We start from the raw sequence: 21,041 nt of genomic DNA on the forward strand, positions 1-21,041 counted from the left end.
TGTACGTCTGGTACAGTAGAACGACGACGAATCCAAGAAATCAAAAGCAGCGTGTCTTCGAACGCATGCGTTTTAATGGGAAGACCACGCGGTAGGTACCAGACGACTTAGTGGTATTTTTGGCATTGCACACACATAAAAATGATTCGTTTGGTGGATTTTTTGCTAAAAAAACGAATGTGGAGAGCACTCTAATGATTTAAGATTAAGTATGTTGGTACCTACAAGGGAGATTGTCGGTACAAGCTGATATATCAGTTTCTGGGAACTTTGTATCGCTTTTTCAACATCACCAAACTTTTCTAATCCCATTGAATTACGGTTTGAGCTGAGTTTTATACATACCCCAGTAAAGGAAGAAAAAAGCTGAAAAAATCTTATACAGATAAGCTACATGAAGGGTAGCATGATTTTTTACAATCTTAAAATGTGAAAAAAATATTTTTGGCTTATAAAACGTTTATTATAAACTCCAGCGAAAAATGGTTAAAATAAAAGTTGCCGATCATAAAAAGTTCTTTATTTTGAGAGTTTTCCCATTGAAATACATAAACAATTGACCAAGATAATTGAAAAAAAACCTTATTTTTTAGTGTTAATAACTTTGTTTTTTACTGACGTGTAATATAACTACTCAAAATTGTAGCGGTTAATAAGATTACTTATTGTACAATAAGTACAAATGAAGGATTATGACGAAAAAATTAAGGTAATGGAAGGAAAAAGCAAACTCATATTTGTTACTGGAGAAAAGATCTTCATCAACGATCACCTGACCGAAAATAAAAGACACGTGAGGCAGGAAATCGTAAATAAATGTAAGGAATTAAGAGCTAAAGGTAAAAACGTGAAGATAGGGTACAGAAAACTAACTGCGGATGGCAGAAAATGGGAATGGGCCGGAAATGGTCCTTTCAAACGAGAAAATTGGAGAAATGTGGACTAAAAAACGACGTAGAGTAATGGAAAAAGAAAAAGACGGCCCATTATGCCGACAAATCCTAGCGATAAAGAGGAAAATAATTTTGAACTTGAAATAGCAAAACAAAAAATAAGAATACGTACCTAAACATTGCGACATGGAATGCACGGGAAATATACGAGGAGGTAGATTAATTAACCTAATAGAAGAACTTAAAAAATATGAAATACACACCATAGCAATACAAGAAACACATTTGACTAAAAACAACATCGAAAAGATTAGCCCATACACATTTTATTCAAGTGGAGGCGATTTTGAGTGGGTTTTTTGACAGAATGTGTGCAATTAGAAATAAAGGAAAAGAGCACATGATATCGCTGATAAATATACATGCTCCAACAGAAGAAAAAGGAGAAGAAGTAAAAGATGAATTTTATGAAGAATTAGAGTCATTGTCTGAAGAAATGCCCAGAGAAGATATTAAAATTATTATAGGCGACGCCAATACAAAGGTCGGAAGAAAAGATATATATAAAAACATAACAGGGGGTGAAAGTAAACAAATGATAGTGGCCAAAGATTGATTACATTTGCAATTGAAAACAAGATGGAAATAATGAGTACGCATTTCAGGAGGAAAAATGTATTTAAAGGAACGTGGAAAATTCCGGGATCAAATGAAACTAATCAAATAGACCACATCTTAATACAAGAGGAATTCGCCAATTTAATAACAAATGTAGAAACGTGCAGAGAAGCTGATGTAGACTCATATTTTTTGGGTAGAATTAATACGAGAGAAGCAATAATTAAAAAGCATAAACGGATACAAAAAGTGCAACGTAAATTTAATTTTGAAAAACTACGAAAATTTGAGGTAGTGCAGAATTATCGAAAATAAGTACAAGAAACCGACGCCAAACAAGATAGTACGACTGTGAGTAACATACAACAAAACTTTTTGAAAATGACAAATAATATAAAGGAAGCCACTGCAAAAAACATACCAAGAACAAAAATATTTAGAAAAAACCACTGGTTTGATGATGAATGTAGAACACAGTTAAAAAAAAGATCTGATTTGAGATTAAAAAGTTTACAATCAAAAAACAAGACGACCTAGAAAGGTATGCCGAACAACGAAGAAAAGTAAAGAATTCAATTTTCCAAATGACATGCTTATTTTTTTTCTTCGATGTGTGTTATGTTTTTCATTTTTTCATTTAATTTATTCGTGTTTATTGTTATAGCCAAGGTTTTATCAATTTTGCCTTTATCATATTCCTTGTTTCTTACCACAAATTGTTTGCGTACTTCTGGTCCTTCTTCGCTACTTCCCATTTTTGCATCCCAATATTTTTTAAAATGCCCTTCTTTTCCATTCTCCATTCCTCTCCGTCTACTATAATCCTTTTAAACCTACTTTTACCATTTGACTATTTTGCCTGAGTTCTTTTTATTTTTCATTTATGTCTCTTCTCATTTCTCTTTCTTTGGTTATGACATTTTCATTCGCGACTACCTTTTTTCCCTTTCACCTCTTTTACCTAGTTTTGTTGCTCACCTAGGAGGGGCATTCTTATAAAATTTGTCATACCTTCTTTTATTTTCTCTTTATCTGTTCAATCTTTAATCCAGTTACTACAATATTGTTTCTTTTCTATTGCTTTTCGAGCCTTTCCAATCTATTTTCTACCTCATTTAGACGTTGCTCTATTTTTTCTAATTCCTCCTTTATTTTAAACTTTGATTTTTTAATTCTATTAACTCTTCTTTATATTATATATTTCCTTTACTCATTTCTCTTTATAAGTATTCATCATCATCATCATCATCAACTAGCCTCTAACGTCCACTGCTGAACATAGGCCTTACGCATGCTTTTCCACTTAGTCCGATTTTGCGCCATCTGAATCCAATTTGTAGTCACTCTTTTTAGATCTCCATTCCAAAATTCGTTTTGTCCACCGGTCATCAACTGACTTGCTACATGACCTGCCCAGTTCCACTTTAGTGTTGTTATCATTTCAATAACGTCTGCCACTCCTGATCTTTTGCGTATAGTAGCATTGGGTATTCTATCACGTAGAGAAATCCGTAACATTACTCTCCATTGCCCTTTCCGCAACTTGTAGTTTACTCACTGTTGTTCTTCTGAGTGTTAGGGTTTCTGCGTCGTAGGTCATCACTGGCAAAATATACTGATTAAATACTTTTCTTTTTAGACACATTAGAATCTTAGACCTAAAAATATCCTTCATCTTTCCAAATGCAGCTCAAACGAGGTTTATTTTCTTTTCAGCTCGATTGTTTGGTTGTCTCGACTTATTCTGATCTCATCGCCCAAGTATTTATAGGAATCAACTGGCTCAATATCTTTGTCTTCTACTTTTGTTGTGGACTAAATTTGTCATAAATTGTAGTATGGAGTTCTTGGAGCATTATCTGTGCCTGATCAAAGCTGTCTGCAATAAGAACGATATCATCTGCAAATTGAAGAGTATTATATTCAATGGTTTTTTCAATCAACGACTTAATGGTTTGCAAATGATTATTTGTTCCGTATCCAGCTCTAAATCCTGCTTGCTCGCAAGGTTGATAGAAGTCTAGTTTTGATGTCAACCTATTAGTTATTATCTTCATAAACAACTTATAAACGTGAGATAACAAGCTAATAGGTCTATAGTTCTTTAGCTCTGTTATATCTCCCTTTTTGTGCATGACTACTATAACAGCTTTATTCCACTGAGATGGTGTAACCTCTTTTGAAAGGCATAAGTTATATAATTGTGTCAATGCTTTAAATACTGTCTTTCATCCTGCTTTAACTGCCTGAATAACGATTTGGTCATCACCAGCTGCTTCATTGTTTTTCATTCGATTTAATGACTTTGAGACTCTGAACACACATTCTGGACTCTTCTCAACTTGGTGCCGTCTTTCTTACCCCTTTCTCTATATATTTCTGTGTAAAATTCTTCAACTACCTTAATTATCTTATCTTTATCTGTTACCACTTTTCCATTTCGATCTGCGAGCTTAACAATATTCTTCTTACCTAGAGCTCTAGGTCTCTTCAGCACCTTTAAACTTTTATTTTTCTCGAAAACCGTTGTTATCTTCTTTGTGTTATATTGTCGTACGTCCTTTCTCACTGCTTTAATGATATATTTATTAAGTTGTTATAGTACGCGTGCATTCGTATCGTTTTTGTTTTTAAGTTCTCTTCGTTTCTTCATAAGTCTTTTTGTCTCTTGACTTTTTCCTCCGTATCTCTCCTAGGATTTGTATTGCACTTTTTCTCTGCGTTCTTAATAGCTTTTATTAAAGTATCATTTAAGGTTTCGACATCCATACCGTCTATAATTGTATTCTCTAGACATCTCAGAATTTCCTCTTCAAAGGACATGGTGTTTTCGATTGGATTCCATCCTATTTGGTGTGTTTTTGTTATCATTTTGTATCTTTGTTTTTGGAGATTTAGCACGATCTTCGCTCTTACCATTCTATGATCACTTCCCAATGAACAGATATTAAGAACTGTTACATCATGGACCATGTCTTTGTTGTTGGTTAAGACAAAATCAATTTCATTTTTGATGACTCTATCTGGACTTGCCCAGGTCCGTTTTCTTTGGAGACTTTTTTTGAAAAAGCTATTCATTGCAAAGAGGCCATTTCGTTCTTTCATTTCTTTGTCCGAATCCGTAGGGACCTATTGCAACTTCGGTTCCATCCAGTTTACATCCCAACTTAGCATTAAAGTCTCCCATTACTAGGTTGTGTGTAGGAGGCGCCAGTTTTACTGCAATTTCTAGGTCTTCATAAAAGGTTTCCACTTCCTCGTCCGAGTGTGTAGATGTAGGTGCATAGGCTTGAATTATTTTAAGGCTGGTTGTTTTGTTAAGCTTCAGTATGCAGAATATTATTCTTGGGTTGATACCTTTAAGTTGTTGGATATTTTTAGAGTGTCTCTTATGTATAAGAAGTCCAACTCCTCCTATTTTTTCTTTGTTTCCCATATAGAAAAGTTGATGCCCTGATTTAAGAGTTATATAGTATTCTTCATCGCGTCTTACTTCACAGAGACCCATAACGTCCCATTTTATGTGTTTTAACTCTTCTTCTAATTCCAGTAATTTTTCTTCAGATGACAGTGTTCTTACATTGTATGTGGCGACATACATTTGTCGTCGTCCGTGGTAGCCTGATCTGACCCGGGGATTCTTCGCACCCTCTGTTGGCTGTCTTTCTTGATCGCTACCTTGACCAAGGATCAGCTCACTGCCAGGGATTGAGGGCCGTGTTTTTGTCGTGTCAAGCGTGCTTGGATTTTAGCTATACTCTACCGCGCTGGCCAGTGTGAGTTGGTAGAGGGTAGGATGAAGGTGGAAGTTTTAAAAGGGAGAGATAGGAAAAAGGTATGAGGACCTGGCCCTCAGGCAAGGAAGGAGGGAGAACCAGAAGCTAGCATAAGGCAGGCTCACTAAGCAGCCTGTCTTCTACTGGGATTGTAGAAGAGTGCTACCTGCTACCTTAAGTATTCATCACCAACGTCTTTATACTTAGATTCTTCTGTTCTCTTTTCTAAAAAAAATACTAAAAAAGTATATAAATGAAACCAGAATGGCATAAAGACTTATAAATATGTAAGGTTTTCTATATTATCTGAAGACTCCATTCCATTACTAAAAAAACGATGGAACCAATTGTCAAAATACGAACAAGACCGCTAACATTCTTGTAGGAACATTGTCCAAACTATTTTATTCAACGGTCTCACAATCAGTTCCCCAAAACCAAACATTCAGATTCTCGCCCGAAGTTTAATATATTCGAATATTAAATAGTAATTATATATTTGCCCGAATAGTATTAATATTGTTCTGAAGCTATTTTCTTGTGGCATGTTAAAGTAATTACTATTTAAATGGGAATAAGCCACAATTAAAAGTAAAAGTAAGTCTATCGACGTTTCAATTTCCACTTCGAAAATCGTTCTCAATTAAGTGCCATATTCACAAATTAAAAAACATCTCATCTCCAGATATGAGCATTTATTTATAATCGTCGTGGAATTACTACTGACAATTTTTTCATAAGTCAAGCTTAGCCAATATCCTTTCGGAAAAAACCTTCTTTGTTGTGTGGTACGTTACGAAAAATAAGGTTTTAATTTCTAAAGAACTGTCCCATATAAAAAGCAATTTCCTAGCTTTTAGCTAAAATAAAACCACGGTTTTATACCTCCCAATGGAAAATGATCATACTTTTGTTTCCACAGAGTACAATGACAATAAAACCGCAGTAATAGTAGAAAATGAATACTATAAAGCAGATATTATATTACAATATTATAAAACCAACGGTATGGATGATGGAAGTGATAAATTGGCAAAAAATACGGTTCAAATAAAAACAATTAGATGGCCAATGGCATAGTTTTATCACGTAGTAGACATAGGCGGTACAAATACGCATAAATCATAGAAGAAGAATATACATTTTGGAAAAAATATTGTTTTGATAACAGGAAGCTCTTTTTATTGATCTGTGAAAAACACTGTGAGAAGCTAATATAATTCATAGCTATACAAATTCTCATATATGGTAATATACTGATTCCAACACTTATTGATGTATTAGTGACACTTTTGAACTAAATTTATGTCGATCTTTATTTGTCCCCCGAAAAAGAAAAACGCCATAATGCGGTGATTACCGCATTACTAATGTCTAATGTTACTCAAAGTCATCCAGAACTAAATACATCATCATACACTGGATATAGACATTAATAACACACAATTTGGGTTTCGCAAAAGCCTAGGAATGCGTGAAGCTTTTTTCACTTAATATACTAATACAAAGGTGTATCAGTATATTAAGTGAAAACTCACAACTTCCCATTTATCGTATAATGATAAATGGGAAGATAGAACAAGTAAACAATTAAAAATACCTTGGCTGTTGGATTAACTACAAGTTAGACCCAGAACAAGAAATTAAAGCAAGAATCGCTTAAGTTACAGTCGGTTCACAATTTGTTGATAGCTCACTACAAGTTTAACCCTAATTAGAAAACTGAAATACAGAGAGGATAGGTAATACGATATAATAGTAAAAACCAACCTAAAACTGACGGTTTAAGACGTTTTCGACTAACCCACCTTATATCTGAAGGAATACAATACCTTATAATCCTATTACGGGGGTATTTTGAATGGTGAGATGAACGACCAGTGTCGTAGAGTATATGATTGAAACATTTATTTGAACTAAATAAATATATTTTTTAAATTGTACTTATGTAAATTGTATTTTTTAATAAAACTTATTTATTTTATTCAAAAATAAAAAGTTTCTTGCCATTTGTAAAAGATACATTTATTAAATTAAGGAAAAAGGCGCCAAATGTCGCCTGGCAAAATTTCCAATGTGTTTTAAATGTATCCATTATTTTCGAATCCGGAGAAAACTAATAAATATTTTTGAAAACTTTAAACGCAGAATGAAAGATTACATTATTACTCAGGGCAGAAAGTCCCTGAAAACTTCTACAATGTTTATTTTAATATGTTATGTAACAGGGGTGAAAATAAAAGAGAAAATATAGTATAATTTTTAATTGAAAATATTACATGCAAAAGAAACTTTTTATTTATTCTAAAAAATATTTCATTCTGCCTTTAAATTTTTCAAAAATGCTGTTTAGTTTTCTCAGGATTTGAAAAAAAAATGGATACATTTAAAACACATTGAACATTTTGACAGGCGACATTTTGCGCCTTTCCCCTTTAATACCTTACGATTACAACTATTATTACTTACCTTATATAATTACGATTAGAAAACTATTCAAATTCAAAATAAATAGGATCAACTTCGGAATCTGAGTCATCTTGAGGGTTAATAATTAGCGGTTGTGTCTCTACGGTCGCATAAATTATGTTATCAAGATCTCACATTTTTTGTTCTTCTTATATTACATGCCTTACTGCATCTTTCCAGTTTTGTTCTGTAATATATTGTAAAGACTCGTATAACAATTCACGTACAGCTTGTATTTTATATAACGTATTTTTTCTAGCCACATAACTTTTCATTTGTGCCCAAATGAGTTCAATTGGATTTATTTCGCAGTGGTAGGGTGGAAGTCTAACGACTGTAATGTTTCGCCTTTCCGCCATTTTGTCAACTACGTATTCCTTGAACTTAGATTTGTGTTGCCGGGCAATTTTTAGAAGTTCTGCTTTTACCATTCCATCTTCGTAAGGCAGATACTTATTCCACAGCCAGTCAAGAATATCCTGTTTCTTCCACGCAGTCGTTGGAAGTCTTTCTACTAGTCGTGAATGATAAGGTGCATTATCTAATACTATAACTGAATTTGGTGGTATGTGTTCAATCATCTGCTCAAAATACTCTTCGAAAACATCAGCTGTCATTTCCTCGTGATAGTCTTTTGTGCTTTTGGACTGAAATTCCAACAAACCATGCATAACAAATCCTTTTTCGCTGTCAATGTGAGAAATTATTAATCTACTGCCTTTACCAGAAGGTGGGACTAGTAGACCAACCTTCCATAAAGGCTTGCCTGGAGCTTAATATATTTTTATCTGACCAAATTTTTTTAGAGTATGACCTGAGTTTACCCACGTTTTATCCTGGTAGAAGATGGGCCTTCCTTCAGCCCGGAATTTTCGTATACATCTTAGATAATTTCTTTTCCAACATATTATCTCCTCCCGGTCAATCAAAAGTGATTTTCGGTCTGATTTCTCCCACCGGAAATTTAATTCTTTTAAAACTTGCCACAATTTAGTTCGTCCGATATGAGGCAAATCCGGGTCGTCTCTAACTTCTTGTAAAATTTTGTTTAGGTTTGGTATTTCTTTTTTGAAAAAAAATCCATGAATTTTCCTTCGAATACCATTTTTGGCAAATTCATCAATTTCAATAGGCTTTTTCCCTATCTTTATGTGTTCGTTTGTGTTTGGGTTAGCTATACCGTGTTTTTTTCTTTCTGATAGGAACCTATATATAGTTGACTCTCCTACGCCAGTCATGTTGGCACAACTTTCGACTATGTTGCGAACAGTGTTTGTGGGATTCTGAGAAACCAGAGTATCGGGAACATTCAGGACAATAGTCTTCTCTCTTGGTGAATAGACAGACTTACTGATTGTACGCAACAGTACCGGTGTAAAACTTGATGATGTTGATGATGAAGCCATCACAAAAAATCCAACAAAACGAGCACGAGCGAAAGGTACGTATATGTTCGTAGGTATATGGAATAAAAAATCACTCACGCACTGCATATAATTCGCAAAAGAAATATTAGAGACGCTAATTACTGCCGTAGACGAGGACACACCGACGAGCCGTAAATTACATGTGATCAAAAACGTACTAAACAAAAAAATTGTTTTCGTTCGTAATAACTTCACCCTTTTAAGTTAAGTTTCGAATATAAACTGAACAAACGAGGCACGTGGCGAAAGCATACCCATTATATTATTAAAAATCGGGGGAATTCCATCCTAATTATCTTACAACGAATAGTACCTTCGGATATGAATTCCAGGTTTTCTAGTAAAGTGATTAAACGCGAAGATTAGTATTGAAATATCCAAAGAGATAAGGTATTCTAATTTACAAAATTGTTAATGGTTAAATTCTTATTTTTATTAATATAATATAATTACATAACATTAGCCGTGAAAGTTTTAATTGTTTTTTTTTTGCTAAATATATTATTATTAAAATATTATTAATATTATATATATAACAGTATTAAAAAATATTATATTATTATTTAATGAATAAACACCTCAGGAACGCCTATGGTTTACGACCGTTTTATGAGTTTGAGGTACATTTCGTGCTCTCAACAATTTATGAACGGAGAATAGAGATAATTTTCTAAAGATGCGTTTTCTTAACATTCCTTGGAATGTACGAAAAACAAATGAAGAAGGTTTAAATGGATTAAATATAGAAAAACAACTATTGAGAACGATTAAAATAAGAAAAACCAGTAATTTGGGTAATTTGCTACGTAACGAAAAGTATTATATACATTCCTCTATTGATCATTAAGGGTAAAATAAAGTGAAAACAAGATATTGGAAGAAAAAATTTCACCTGATTGAGTAGTATTAGAAACCGGCCAGGATTAGGCTTTGAAGAACTTATGCGTACAGCTGAAGACAAAAAAATGTTTGCTAACATAACAGCTAACTTCCAACTATGGAACGTGAAGAAAACGGCACATGAAAAACTAAAAGAAAAGGTTAGCTGACTATAGGTATGAAACAATAGAATTCTTTGAAACCCTTAATTCCTTCTTAAATGACATAGTCAGTAGCCTATAACGATATTAACAAATTAATAATTTATTTCATAATCACAAAATAATCATCTTCGAGCTTGATTTGACAAGCTTTGTTGAAACAATAAATTTTTATTAACTGAAAAGTACCGTACACGATTCAATTTACAATGCACCAGCAACAGCTGTTAAGTCAGTAGCTTTATATCAACCTTACTAGAATGAATGAAGCCGAAAAACGAGTTCCAAAAAGTTACTACATTATAAAGTTTGATGCGTTTTTTCTAAAAGGTTTTCAAGAAGTCGTTTTTATCGGCAATAATAGATAATCAGCTGTATTAAAGGAAGTAAAAATGAGCTCGTATAAATATTTATCATCGAAGACAAATATTGTAAAACCAAATTCAGAATGCACTCATAAAAATAAAAGCTACAGATATGCTTTGTTTTTTTATTTAAGTGCCTTCATCGAATATTTAAATCGTACGATCATCACATACCTATAAACATTTTTTTTTGTTAATAACATAACAATCCCTGGTGTTTAAGTTCATGAAAAACCAAATTTTAAAAGATTTTAAAGCAGAAATTCTCTTCTCTCCCAATTTTTCTTCCTCTCTCCCTTTTTCCATGTATTTTTTCTTCATATTAAACCGGATAGGCAACGAAGAAATAAGAAGTACAATGCCAGTGACAAAAGCAATCCATTTCGAACTCAAAAACCAGTTTCTAAAAATGTTTAAACCAAAACATGTCTTCCAATTTTCCTTCCTCCTCCCTTTTTTCATATATTATATTTTCTTCGGTTTTATTATCGCTTCCGAGCGAGACTCGAAAAACAAAACTCCATCTGCTGCAAAACACGCCAGTCTTCAAAAAGTTTGCGAAAAGTTGTAGTTTTGTTTCATTCGATAGTTTGTGTTTTGTCCGTCCGTTTAGTGGAAAAGCATCATTAAAGATATTAGTTTTTTCTTCAATATAATAAATCAATAAACAGAAATCTTGCTGAAGATTAATTATTATAAATCTACAAAAAAATTTACGTATGAACAATAAATGGGCTTCCATATTATCACCTACTCCTCTAATAATATAAATAATAAACGTACGGCAATAATAAAACAGAAAATAAATCACACAAATAAGTATTGAATACCGGCAAAGAACTGAGTAAACATATTCACTGACATTTCATTCGATAATTAGGCAATAGACATGTGAATTGCTCTTGACCTTTGCAGCGCAGGTACAGGGGGCTCTAATTACATGGGTCAAACGCGGCGTGTACTTCCACGCCCCCATACCTGTGTGAGAACTCGATTCTTCTCGTGCTTTACGATCCCGTAGGACAAAGATGTTAGTATATGAGCCGGTACAAAAAATAAAAATGTGGGTATATGTGCGTAAAAGGTGCAGTTAGTGATTAAACCATAAAATAGACAGATGAGTTCAATTTCACAACGTAGGTATATGAAAGAACAATGTGAAAAGTGGATGTCAAAATGTCGATTATCAGTTATTTATTGGTTTTATTTTATTATTTATTAAATTTTCTATAATAAAATCTGAACCATTTTATTATTTAATGTCAAATTTGTTGCCGTACTTATTCGCTATTTTTCTTTAATTTCCTTTCTCTTGTGTATCAAACATACTATTTTAATATACATTGTTTTTGCCTATTTAATCATTTACTACTGATATTTTAAAATAATGAATATTTTTTTCATTTCAACTTACGCTACGATAGATGACTGTGATGTTGCTAAGAAGCATCTTCCTGTTTATCGGTCCATTTTCATTTTACTCTCTTTTTCAGAAACATGTTTAGTGGTCCTGCTATTGTAGAATAGTTTTGTATGAATCGGCGGTATCGTGAAGTTATTTCTAGAAAACGGTGGTGCCGATGCACATTTTTCGGTGTAGCAAGTTCGGCTATGGCGCTAGTTTCCTCCGAATCAGTTTTATTCCTTCTATTCCAACAATATACTCCAAGTATCTGAGTCCTGTATCGCTTTTCTTGACCACTCGCAAATAGAAATATCATTCTCAAGATCGAACGATGCAAACGAAATACTGTTTTTCGTATTCTTGAGTGTTCTCAACAATTGCGAACGTTCGAAACAAGCTACGAGTGGTTGTAACCATTCGCATCGTCTTCGGAAGTGAAGATTGTAAGCTTTTATGTTTAAAAATTATTATGGTTATGTTTATTTTTAAATGAAATTTGCAAATTTTGCTGTGGAATGTTGCTGTAACTGTTATGTAGAATAATTGGAGCGGTAAATTATTATATAATTTTATTCATTTATTAATATCTAATAACGTTTATTAATTTTCCAGGTAAAGAAATCATTTAAAGAAGAAAAATTCTACGAAAAGTATTAAATAAAGTAATTAGACATACTCATTTGGGTCTTATGGACGATTTGCAAGCTATTGCTGCCATTGAACATCGATCCGTTTGAAATGCTATTTGACAATCAATTTGTACAGCATTTTCGATTAAGTAAGGAATTGTGCCGTTACTTAATTCAAATACTCACTCCGCATATGAGACCGCAAAGACGAGCAACAAATTTAAGAGTAAGTTTTTTATTTTGTCTTATAGTAAAGCCTTTATTAACATTATATCTTTTATAGGTTTTAGCTGCATTGCGTTTTTTCGCAACAGGCAGTTACCAGATGGACATCGCGAATGGATCATTTGTATCAATTTCACAACCGTCAATTTTGTCTAGAAGAAGTTAGTGTGGCACTTAACGAACCCGATATATTTAATATATGGATGCATTTCCCAAGAAATGTCGAGGAATCGAAAAAACCAGGACAAAGTTTTATGAAAAGTTTTAGTTGCGTGGTGTTGTAGGGTGCATTGATTGCCCCATGTTGCTACATTTCCACCAAAAATTAATGATGAGGAAAATCCTGAACACATTTATGTAAATCGGAAGGGGTATCATTCGATAAATGTACAACTTATATGTGATAGCCATCTTAAAATAATTAATGTGAATGCAAGATACCCAGGAGGCACACATGATTCATATATTTGGGCCAATTCAAATGTTTTGGGTAGGTATACTCGAAAACCTACATAAAAGAAAATTTAATAATTATTATCTATTAGGAGTCAGTGGATATAAATAAATATAGCCCACAGGCGAACAAGAAATGCAATATAAAAGTGTAATGGTGTCTTGAAAATGCAAATGTGCATCGAATACAATATTCCTGAGATGCATTCTTCTTCTTCTTCTTGTGCCACTCCTATCGGAGATTGGAAATCATCAAGGCTATCCTGACCTTGTTTACAGCTGACCTAAAGAGTTCATTAGTGGTACAGCCAAACCACTCTCTCAAATTACGCAACCATGACATTCTTCTACGGCCTGGATTCCGTTTTCCTTCTATTTTTTCTTGCATTATATTTTGAAGTAATGCGTATTTATGTCCTTTCATCAGGTGACCCAAATATTCGAGTTTTCTTCGTTTGATCGTTGACAAAATTTCTGGGTCTTTTCCTATCCTTCGCATTACTTCAAAATTTGTAACTCTTTCAACCCAACTTATCTTCGGCATTCGACGGTAGCACCACATCTCGAAACTTTCAATATTTTTTATATTGTTCTGCTTGAGAGTCCAGGCCTCTACACCGTATAATAGCGTGTTAAATACGTAGCCCCTTAGCAATCTTAATCGGAGAGGGATGCTTATATCTCTGTTGCAGAAGAATTTCCTAATCTTTATGAAAGTGGCTCTGGCAATTGCTGAGATGCATATTGATGAAGAAAACATTGATTTAGGACAAATCGACCCTCTGGGACTTTGAGATTACAATTAAACTGTGAAAAAATGTGAATTTTTCACAGTTTAATTGTAATCTAGGCTCTCTCAGTATTCGAAAGACTTTTTGTAAGTGATTTAAATGCTTTTGCAGTGTCTTCGATATTACCTCAATATTGTCTAAGTAGGCGAATGCGAACTCTATATCGGGAGATATTACTTTATCCAGTAGGCGTTGGAAATGTGGTAACTTGAGAAGATGGGATTACTTGAGACAATTTGTAGACACTATTATTTTTCGTCTATTTGGCATCCCGGTTAATACTGTTAGTGTTGTTTTGATAGCAAAAGGTAGCTAACGTGTGGTTGTTGACCGTTAGTAATTAAATTATTTTGTCTTATCTAAGGTAAGTTGATAATTTTTTTAATAAACATCAACTTTAAAATTGCCAAATTTCATGTAGTACATAACTTATATAATAATTCTATGACTAATATCCGAAAACAAGCAATTGTTGTAGAAAACTATTGTAACCTCTAATATTAATATTGGTGTGCCGTAAATTTCATTGCGGTGTTGCCAAGTTTATGGCTGCTATAAAATATGAATTCTCAGCCTGAACTTGGTTGGTCAACTTGAGACAACTGTCTCAAGTTACCCCACCACAAATTAAATACTATAAAAACTAGCTTCTAACCTACCTACCTACCTACTTACCTATCTACTTCCCTTTTTTTCATTATTGTTTCAGGCTCAGGTATGGTTCGAACGCAAAAAAGAATTTTGGGATCTAGAAAATACCGAAATTTCTCGGAGGAGCAACTTCATAAAGCAGTGGAAGCTGTTAGGTCCGGGATTTCTTTGAAGAAAGCCGAAGAAAAGTTTGGAATACCACGATGTTCTATAAATAGAGCAATAAATGGAAAGAACACAGGAAAGGTTGGTAGACCATTTGTTTTAAATGAAGTTGACCAAAATGCTTTAGTAATGTGTCTATGTTCAGCTGGGGATTGGGGCTTTCCTCTCACACTATACGATATTAGACTCATTGTCAAAGCATTCCTCGACCGTTCTGGAAGAAATGAACATAGATTTAAAAATAACATGCCAGGTAGAGATTTTATCATGTCTTTCTTGAAGCGTCACCAGAACACTTTGAGTAATAAAATGTGCCAAAACATAAAGAGATCTCGAGCCAAAGTCGACCATAACGCCATAAATATTTACTTTGATGAGTTAAATCAGTCAATGGAGGGAGTTCTTTCTCATTCTGTCATTAATTATGATAAAACAAATATGACAGACGATCCTGGTCGTAAAAAAGTTGTTGTTAGAAGAGGGTGTCGACATCCTGAAAGGATTATTGATGTTTCTAAGTCAAGTACGTCTGTAATGTTTGCCGCTGCCGGAGACGAGACACTTCTCCGTCCATATGTAACATACAAAGCTGAGAATCTTTATAATACCTGGACCGAACATGGCCCTAAGGGGACAGTTTATAATAGAAGTAAGAGTGGCTGGTTTACTTTGGAGATATTCGAAGATTGGTTTCGAAAAATTGCCTTGTCTTATTTCTCGAAACAAGATAAAGAAGAGAAAAAAGTAATGGTTGGGGATAATTTGGCGAGCCATATATCCCCATATATAATAGAGGAATGTAAAAAAACAACATAATCTTCATCCTACTTCCCCCAAATAGCACTGGACTTACTCAGCCGTTAGATGTCGCATTTTTCCGCCCACTTAAAATTAAGTGGCGTGAAACTTTAGATTCTTGGAAAACAAAAAATCGTGGAACTGTGCCAAAAGATACATTTCCTCGTTTATTAAAAAAATGTCTGGAAGCAATGGGAGAGAAAAATCTTTCACAAAACGTAATAAGTGGATTTAAAGGAGCAGGGTTAATTCCACTAAATCGAGGAGAAGTCTTGAAGAGGCTTCCCAGTAAACAGGCAGTAGAGGATGGCAAAGAAAGTGAGAATACCGTTGCCTGGGTAACTACATTTCAAGAATATTTAGAAAAAAGTAGAAGGAAAGAGACAGATGGTTTAAGAAAACAAAAAAAAAAAGAAATTGAATGTTCCTGCTGGTAGAGGAATCTGTGAAGAGGATATAATAATTTTGGAAGACAAACCAAAGCTAGAAAAAAAGAAAAGAAGCCAATTAATCGAAAAAAATAAAGAAAAACCATCATCTAGTAAGAAAAGGCAAAAAACAAGTAAAGTAACTAAGTCTAGTGAAAGTGACGAAGACAGTTGCAATGAGGTTGTATTTGACGACAGTTCAGATGATGACTGGGATTCATTTCAAGCAAAACAGATTGACAATATTGAAGACAATATTACTGAAGAGACTAATGACCAGGATAATATTTACTCTCATCAAGATAAACATCCTCTGCAGCCAATAACTAAACAAGTTGGATCCTTTGTCATAGTTAGTTATGACTCAAATTTTTATCCTGGGGTAATTGAAAAGATTGACGGTAAAGGTGCAATAATAAGTGCAATGACAAAGACTTCACGGGAAAACTGGAAATGGCCCAAACCTAAGGATGAACTGTATTATTGCTGTGAGGACATTGTAGGTGGTATTAAACAGCCTAAAGCACTAAACAACCGAGGTATTTTTTCAGTACCCGAACTAAAATTGCTGTAATTAATTGTTTTTAAATAAAAGTTTTGAGCTCTCTGTCTTTTTTATTAACCCAAAAAAATATTCTGAATGTCTCAATTTAACATAACACTTTATAATTATATTTTCGGTGTGCCAAGTTACCCTATCAATGCGTAATTTGAGTCACTTTTTGAATTTATACGACTGTCTCAAGTTACCCCATTCTAGTGTGTAACTTGAGACAGACATAAAAAAAAATTGAAAAAACTACTTGTGACAAAATAAACAGAAATATTCTATAAACATATCATAGTTACCTGCGCGACTAATGTTTTCAAATAGTTTTTGAACATTAATTTTTTCTCCGTATGTAATAAACTTCAGGTTTAAGTTAAAAAGTGTCTCAAGTTACCCCAAATTACGGTATACAGTTGCCTTCCATCGATATAGCTATTTTGTTTTTGTTTGCCTGTTTTATTATTCACTTGCATTAACCTTTTCTATTTGTTTTAAACATTTGGCATTCCTTTCCTCAGATAGCTGTAGCTATCTGAGGAAAGGAATGAAACCAGTCTTCTATCTCTAATGCCATAATTGGTTGCATTGCTCATTTTGAGACATGCCATTACACTGTAGACATTATTATCTACAGTGACTAGTGTGCCTAGGTATATAAAATTTGTTATACTTTCAGTGTTCTATGGTTAGATTCTGTAAGTCTCTCACTCCCTTTGATATCCTAACATTCATGTATTTCGTTTTATTTCATTTATTTTTAAGCCACTATTTTGTGCCACACATTCTATTGAAGTAAATGCTTCTAGCGTGTCTCTTTTGCTTCTAGCTATATCAAAGTCATCTGCAAACACTAGCATGTATACACTTTTTGTTATTATTGTCGCTCTTGGGTTGATCTGAATCTCTGATTATATTTTCTAATGTGATTTTAAATAAAATAAAGGATAAGGCATATCTTTGTCATACATATAGGGAGGAAATCATATTCTAACCTAAGCTGTATCATGTGTCTTAGTATTATAAATGACGGATGATTAAAATAGTTTTTCCAGCAAATTGATTACCTAGTGTGTATTGATTACATTTTTTGTCTTGGAAAACTTTCAGTTTAAAATACTGTCTACAGAAAAATAACTAGGTCCCCAATATAATGTTTATTCTTAAAAATAATTACAGATTATGATCACAATATTACAAAGTCTAATTCATATTAAAGGACAAAATGACTAGATATTATAAATTTCTTATAAATATAGTAGAAAAATTATATTAATCTAACAAGAATGTTTACAAGGTTTTACTTTTTAATCACACCACTATTTCACAGCAGCACTTAATGTATTTCTGTCATTAGTTATTGTGCAAATGAATGGATTGTAAGATGTTAGAAAGAAATCTTCTTTTCCTTTGGCCTTTCTCAGAAACTTTTAGCACACTAACTCTAAAATTATGCCAACCAATTGACTCACCAGTGGCATACAATCTCTGCATTGTATGATGGTTATGAGATAGAGGGATATTTAAAATACTGCTGAAACAGACTTGAAACACTCCCTGTGATAAAATCTAGCACCTATCATTTTTTACAGATGGATTTAAGTCAATGAAATATTGATGAGACATGGCATCATCTGCAGATATCCTACCCATGGGATTGCACACCAATAACTTTTGAAGAAGGTCTCTTCCTCTGTTACCTAATTTTGGCACCACCTAAAAAACATTGGGTATAAATAATTTCCTTTAACAAATTTGTAATAAACATATGATAATAATTGTATAGTATAGTATAAAAATTAAACTGACTGTATACAAAACACTAATAAGACCAGTGCTAACATATGGTTCAGAAACTTGGACACTAACACAGAATGACCAAGAATTACTCAAACGTTTTGAGCGAAAAATACTAAGACGAATATATGGAGGCATAAAAGAACAAGGTTTGTGGCGCAGGTGTTACAATTTTGAGTTGTATAGAAGATTTGGAGAACCTGACGTTGTAAAATTCATTAAGGTAGCACGCCTCAGATGGATAGGTCATGTAATCGGACGAGAGAAAGATGCCAAAGTCAGAGAAGTTTTTGACCAAAGAGGGCCGATCAGACAACAAAGAAGAGAAAGACCGAGACTTAGGTACCAAGACAACCTAGAAAATGATTTGAAGTCTATCGGAATTAGAGCATGGAGAAGAGTTGCCAGAGACAGGGGCGAATAGAGGATTGTTCTGAAGAAGGCTTTGGCTCATAAAGAGCTGTAACGAAACTGATGATGATGAATAATTGTATAGTCTGTCAAAATGTACACAAAATTATTTATTTGTAGTTAAAGTATTTCATAAATAATAAACATAATAAAAATTTAATTATGTAGATTATTTACTTATTAAAAAATAACTAAATAAAATTTATGTAGATAAATTTAAACAATGTAAATTTGCTCATAAACCTTGACTAACCTGTGACATACTCATATTTGGTTGATAAATAGGGAATGGTTTATAATCTGGAAGTTGGGACATACCGCTCCAAGTATCTTCTGTGGGAGTACCTAATAATTTAAATATTCTCCTAAGCTGATCATCTACATCTGATCCAGGAAACAGAGGCCTTCCTAAAAATGCAATGTATTTGTAAAACAGTGGAAATGATTTTGTTGTGACAATCCATTAGAATTTAAGTTGTTCTAGAAACAGAAATTAATTGTCTTTTATTTGAGTCATACAATTTAAAAATACCTACCAGCATTAGCTAACTCTGCAAAAATACAACCTGCAGACCACATATCAATAGAAGTAGTATAAAGTTTTGCTCCATATAAAACATCTGGGGGTCTATACCACAACGTGACTACCTCAGCAGAATAACATTTTACTGGAATACCAAATGCTCTGGCTAAACCAAAATCAGCAAGTTTGAGTTCACCATTCTTGTTTATTAATAAATTTTGGGGTTTTAAGTCTCTGTGTAGAACATTATGGCTGTGGCAAAATGCTAGACCTCGTAGTAATTGGTACATAAAAGATTTCACTACATCCAAGTCAATATCACCATTCAAACTATCAAAATATTTTTTTAAATCTTGGTCACAGTGTTCAAAAACAAGTGTCAGCTTTTTATCGCTATGCAGTACATCATATAGCCTTACTATATTTTTATGTTTTAGCTCTTTTAATAAGCATATTTCTCGTAGGGCAGAGGAAGGAACTCCTTCATCATCATCGTCAAGCCTTACTCTTTTTAAAGCCACTATTTCTAGGCTTTCTCTATTTTTGGCTTTAAATACAGTTCCATATGTACCTTCACCTATTTTTTCAAGTTTTTCGTATTTTTGCATGGTATCAAAATATAAACCAATCTAATTTTTTAAAGATCTTATATTAAATGAATTAGCTTAATCTCAATGTTATGTTTATATTATGTTTTGGTTAGGTTAGGTTAGAATAGAACACAGCATAGACACAAATGTTTTATTCCTTATCTTATGCTGTGGTTAGAATATACGTGAATTTATGTTAATAAATGTATGATAGTATCACTTTTTATTGTACTGCATTAACAAGGAGAAGATAAAGTACAAGTCATACGTCATCGACTGATCTGTGGTGATATCTGAGTAAATGAGTAAATTAATCAATAATAAAATCGGGCTAATAAATAAAACAAACGAGTATAATTTTTATAATGTTAATATCAACTTTCAAGAAATAGATTGTAATTAAACTATATCAGTCTTCAGAGCTTAGACAAGGAAAGAGAGCTTCAAACTGAAACAGAGTTCTCCAGGAAAAAATATTATTCTGTGGTTTTAATCGTTTCAGTTTCAGTCTTCGTGCTCTGTGGAGTAGTGCAAATTCTGTGGTTTTATGTATTCTGTAGTTAAAACACAGACCAAATATTTGATCCAATTACTATTGAGCACGTGTAATTATGCAATTTAACATTAATTTTAAGAAAATAAATAATGTGGATAATTTTTAAATAAATTGTATTATTTTTAGAACCACTTTTAGTTATTTTTTTTTGCTTTTTGCATAAATTAAAACTTTGGTCACAATTTTTGCTGATTTCATCCACTAGTTCTAAATTTAAAAATCAAGTCGTACAGTATATTCCATGAATATACGACTGTTTTTACACGAAGACGCTATACAAATATAGTCGTATATTTATGGAATAGACTTTACCATTGGATTGTATTTTCAACAGAATTGATATTTACATATTATGTTTATATGGACTTAATCCCATATAAACATATTATTTAAATTAGACATGCCACAAGAAAGTACTTTCAGAACCTTACAGAATTTATATTTCTTATAATAATTTAATTGGTGTATGTACTAATAATGATTT

At 33.0% G+C, this 21,041-nt stretch overlaps 1 protein-coding gene across 1 annotated transcript; it reads right to left on the bottom strand.

Annotated features, from left to right (window-relative positions):
* Window positions 1–17,822: 17,822 nt before the first annotated feature.
* On the bottom strand, window positions 17,823–20,190 carry LOC140443156 (cyclin-dependent-like kinase 5). Its single transcript, XM_072534250.1, has 3 exons — window positions 19,425–20,190; window positions 19,142–19,296; window positions 17,823–18,396 (listed from the first exon to the last, which is right to left on the bottom strand). The coding sequence occupies exons 1-3, from the start codon at window positions 20,017–20,019 to the stop codon at window positions 18,250–18,252; spliced, it is 897 nt and encodes a 298-aa protein (XP_072390351.1). The 5' UTR covers window positions 20,020–20,190; the 3' UTR covers window positions 17,823–18,249.
* Between the last annotated feature and the right edge of the window lie 851 nt (window positions 20,191–21,041).

Source organism: Diabrotica undecimpunctata, chromosome 6, assembly GCF_040954645.1.
Source record: "Diabrotica undecimpunctata isolate CICGRU chromosome 6, icDiaUnde3, whole genome shotgun sequence".
NCBI lineage: Eukaryota > Metazoa > Arthropoda > Insecta > Coleoptera > Chrysomelidae > Diabrotica > Diabrotica undecimpunctata.

Excerpts from the sequence above, each read along its gene's own strand:
- LOC140443156 (XM_072534250.1), bottom strand. The coding sequence starts at position 20,019 with ATGCAAAAATACGAAAAACTTGAAAAAATAGGTGAAGGTACATATGGA. Across the intron at positions 19,297-19,424 it reads TGCAGAGTTAGCTAATGCTG|GAAGGCCTCTGTTTCCTGGA; the intron begins GTAGGTATTTTT and ends TTGCATTTTTAG. Across the intron at positions 18,397-19,141 it reads CAAATATGAGTATGTCACAG|GTGGTGCCAAAATTAGGTAA; the intron begins GTTAGTCAAGGT and ends AATGTTTTTTAG.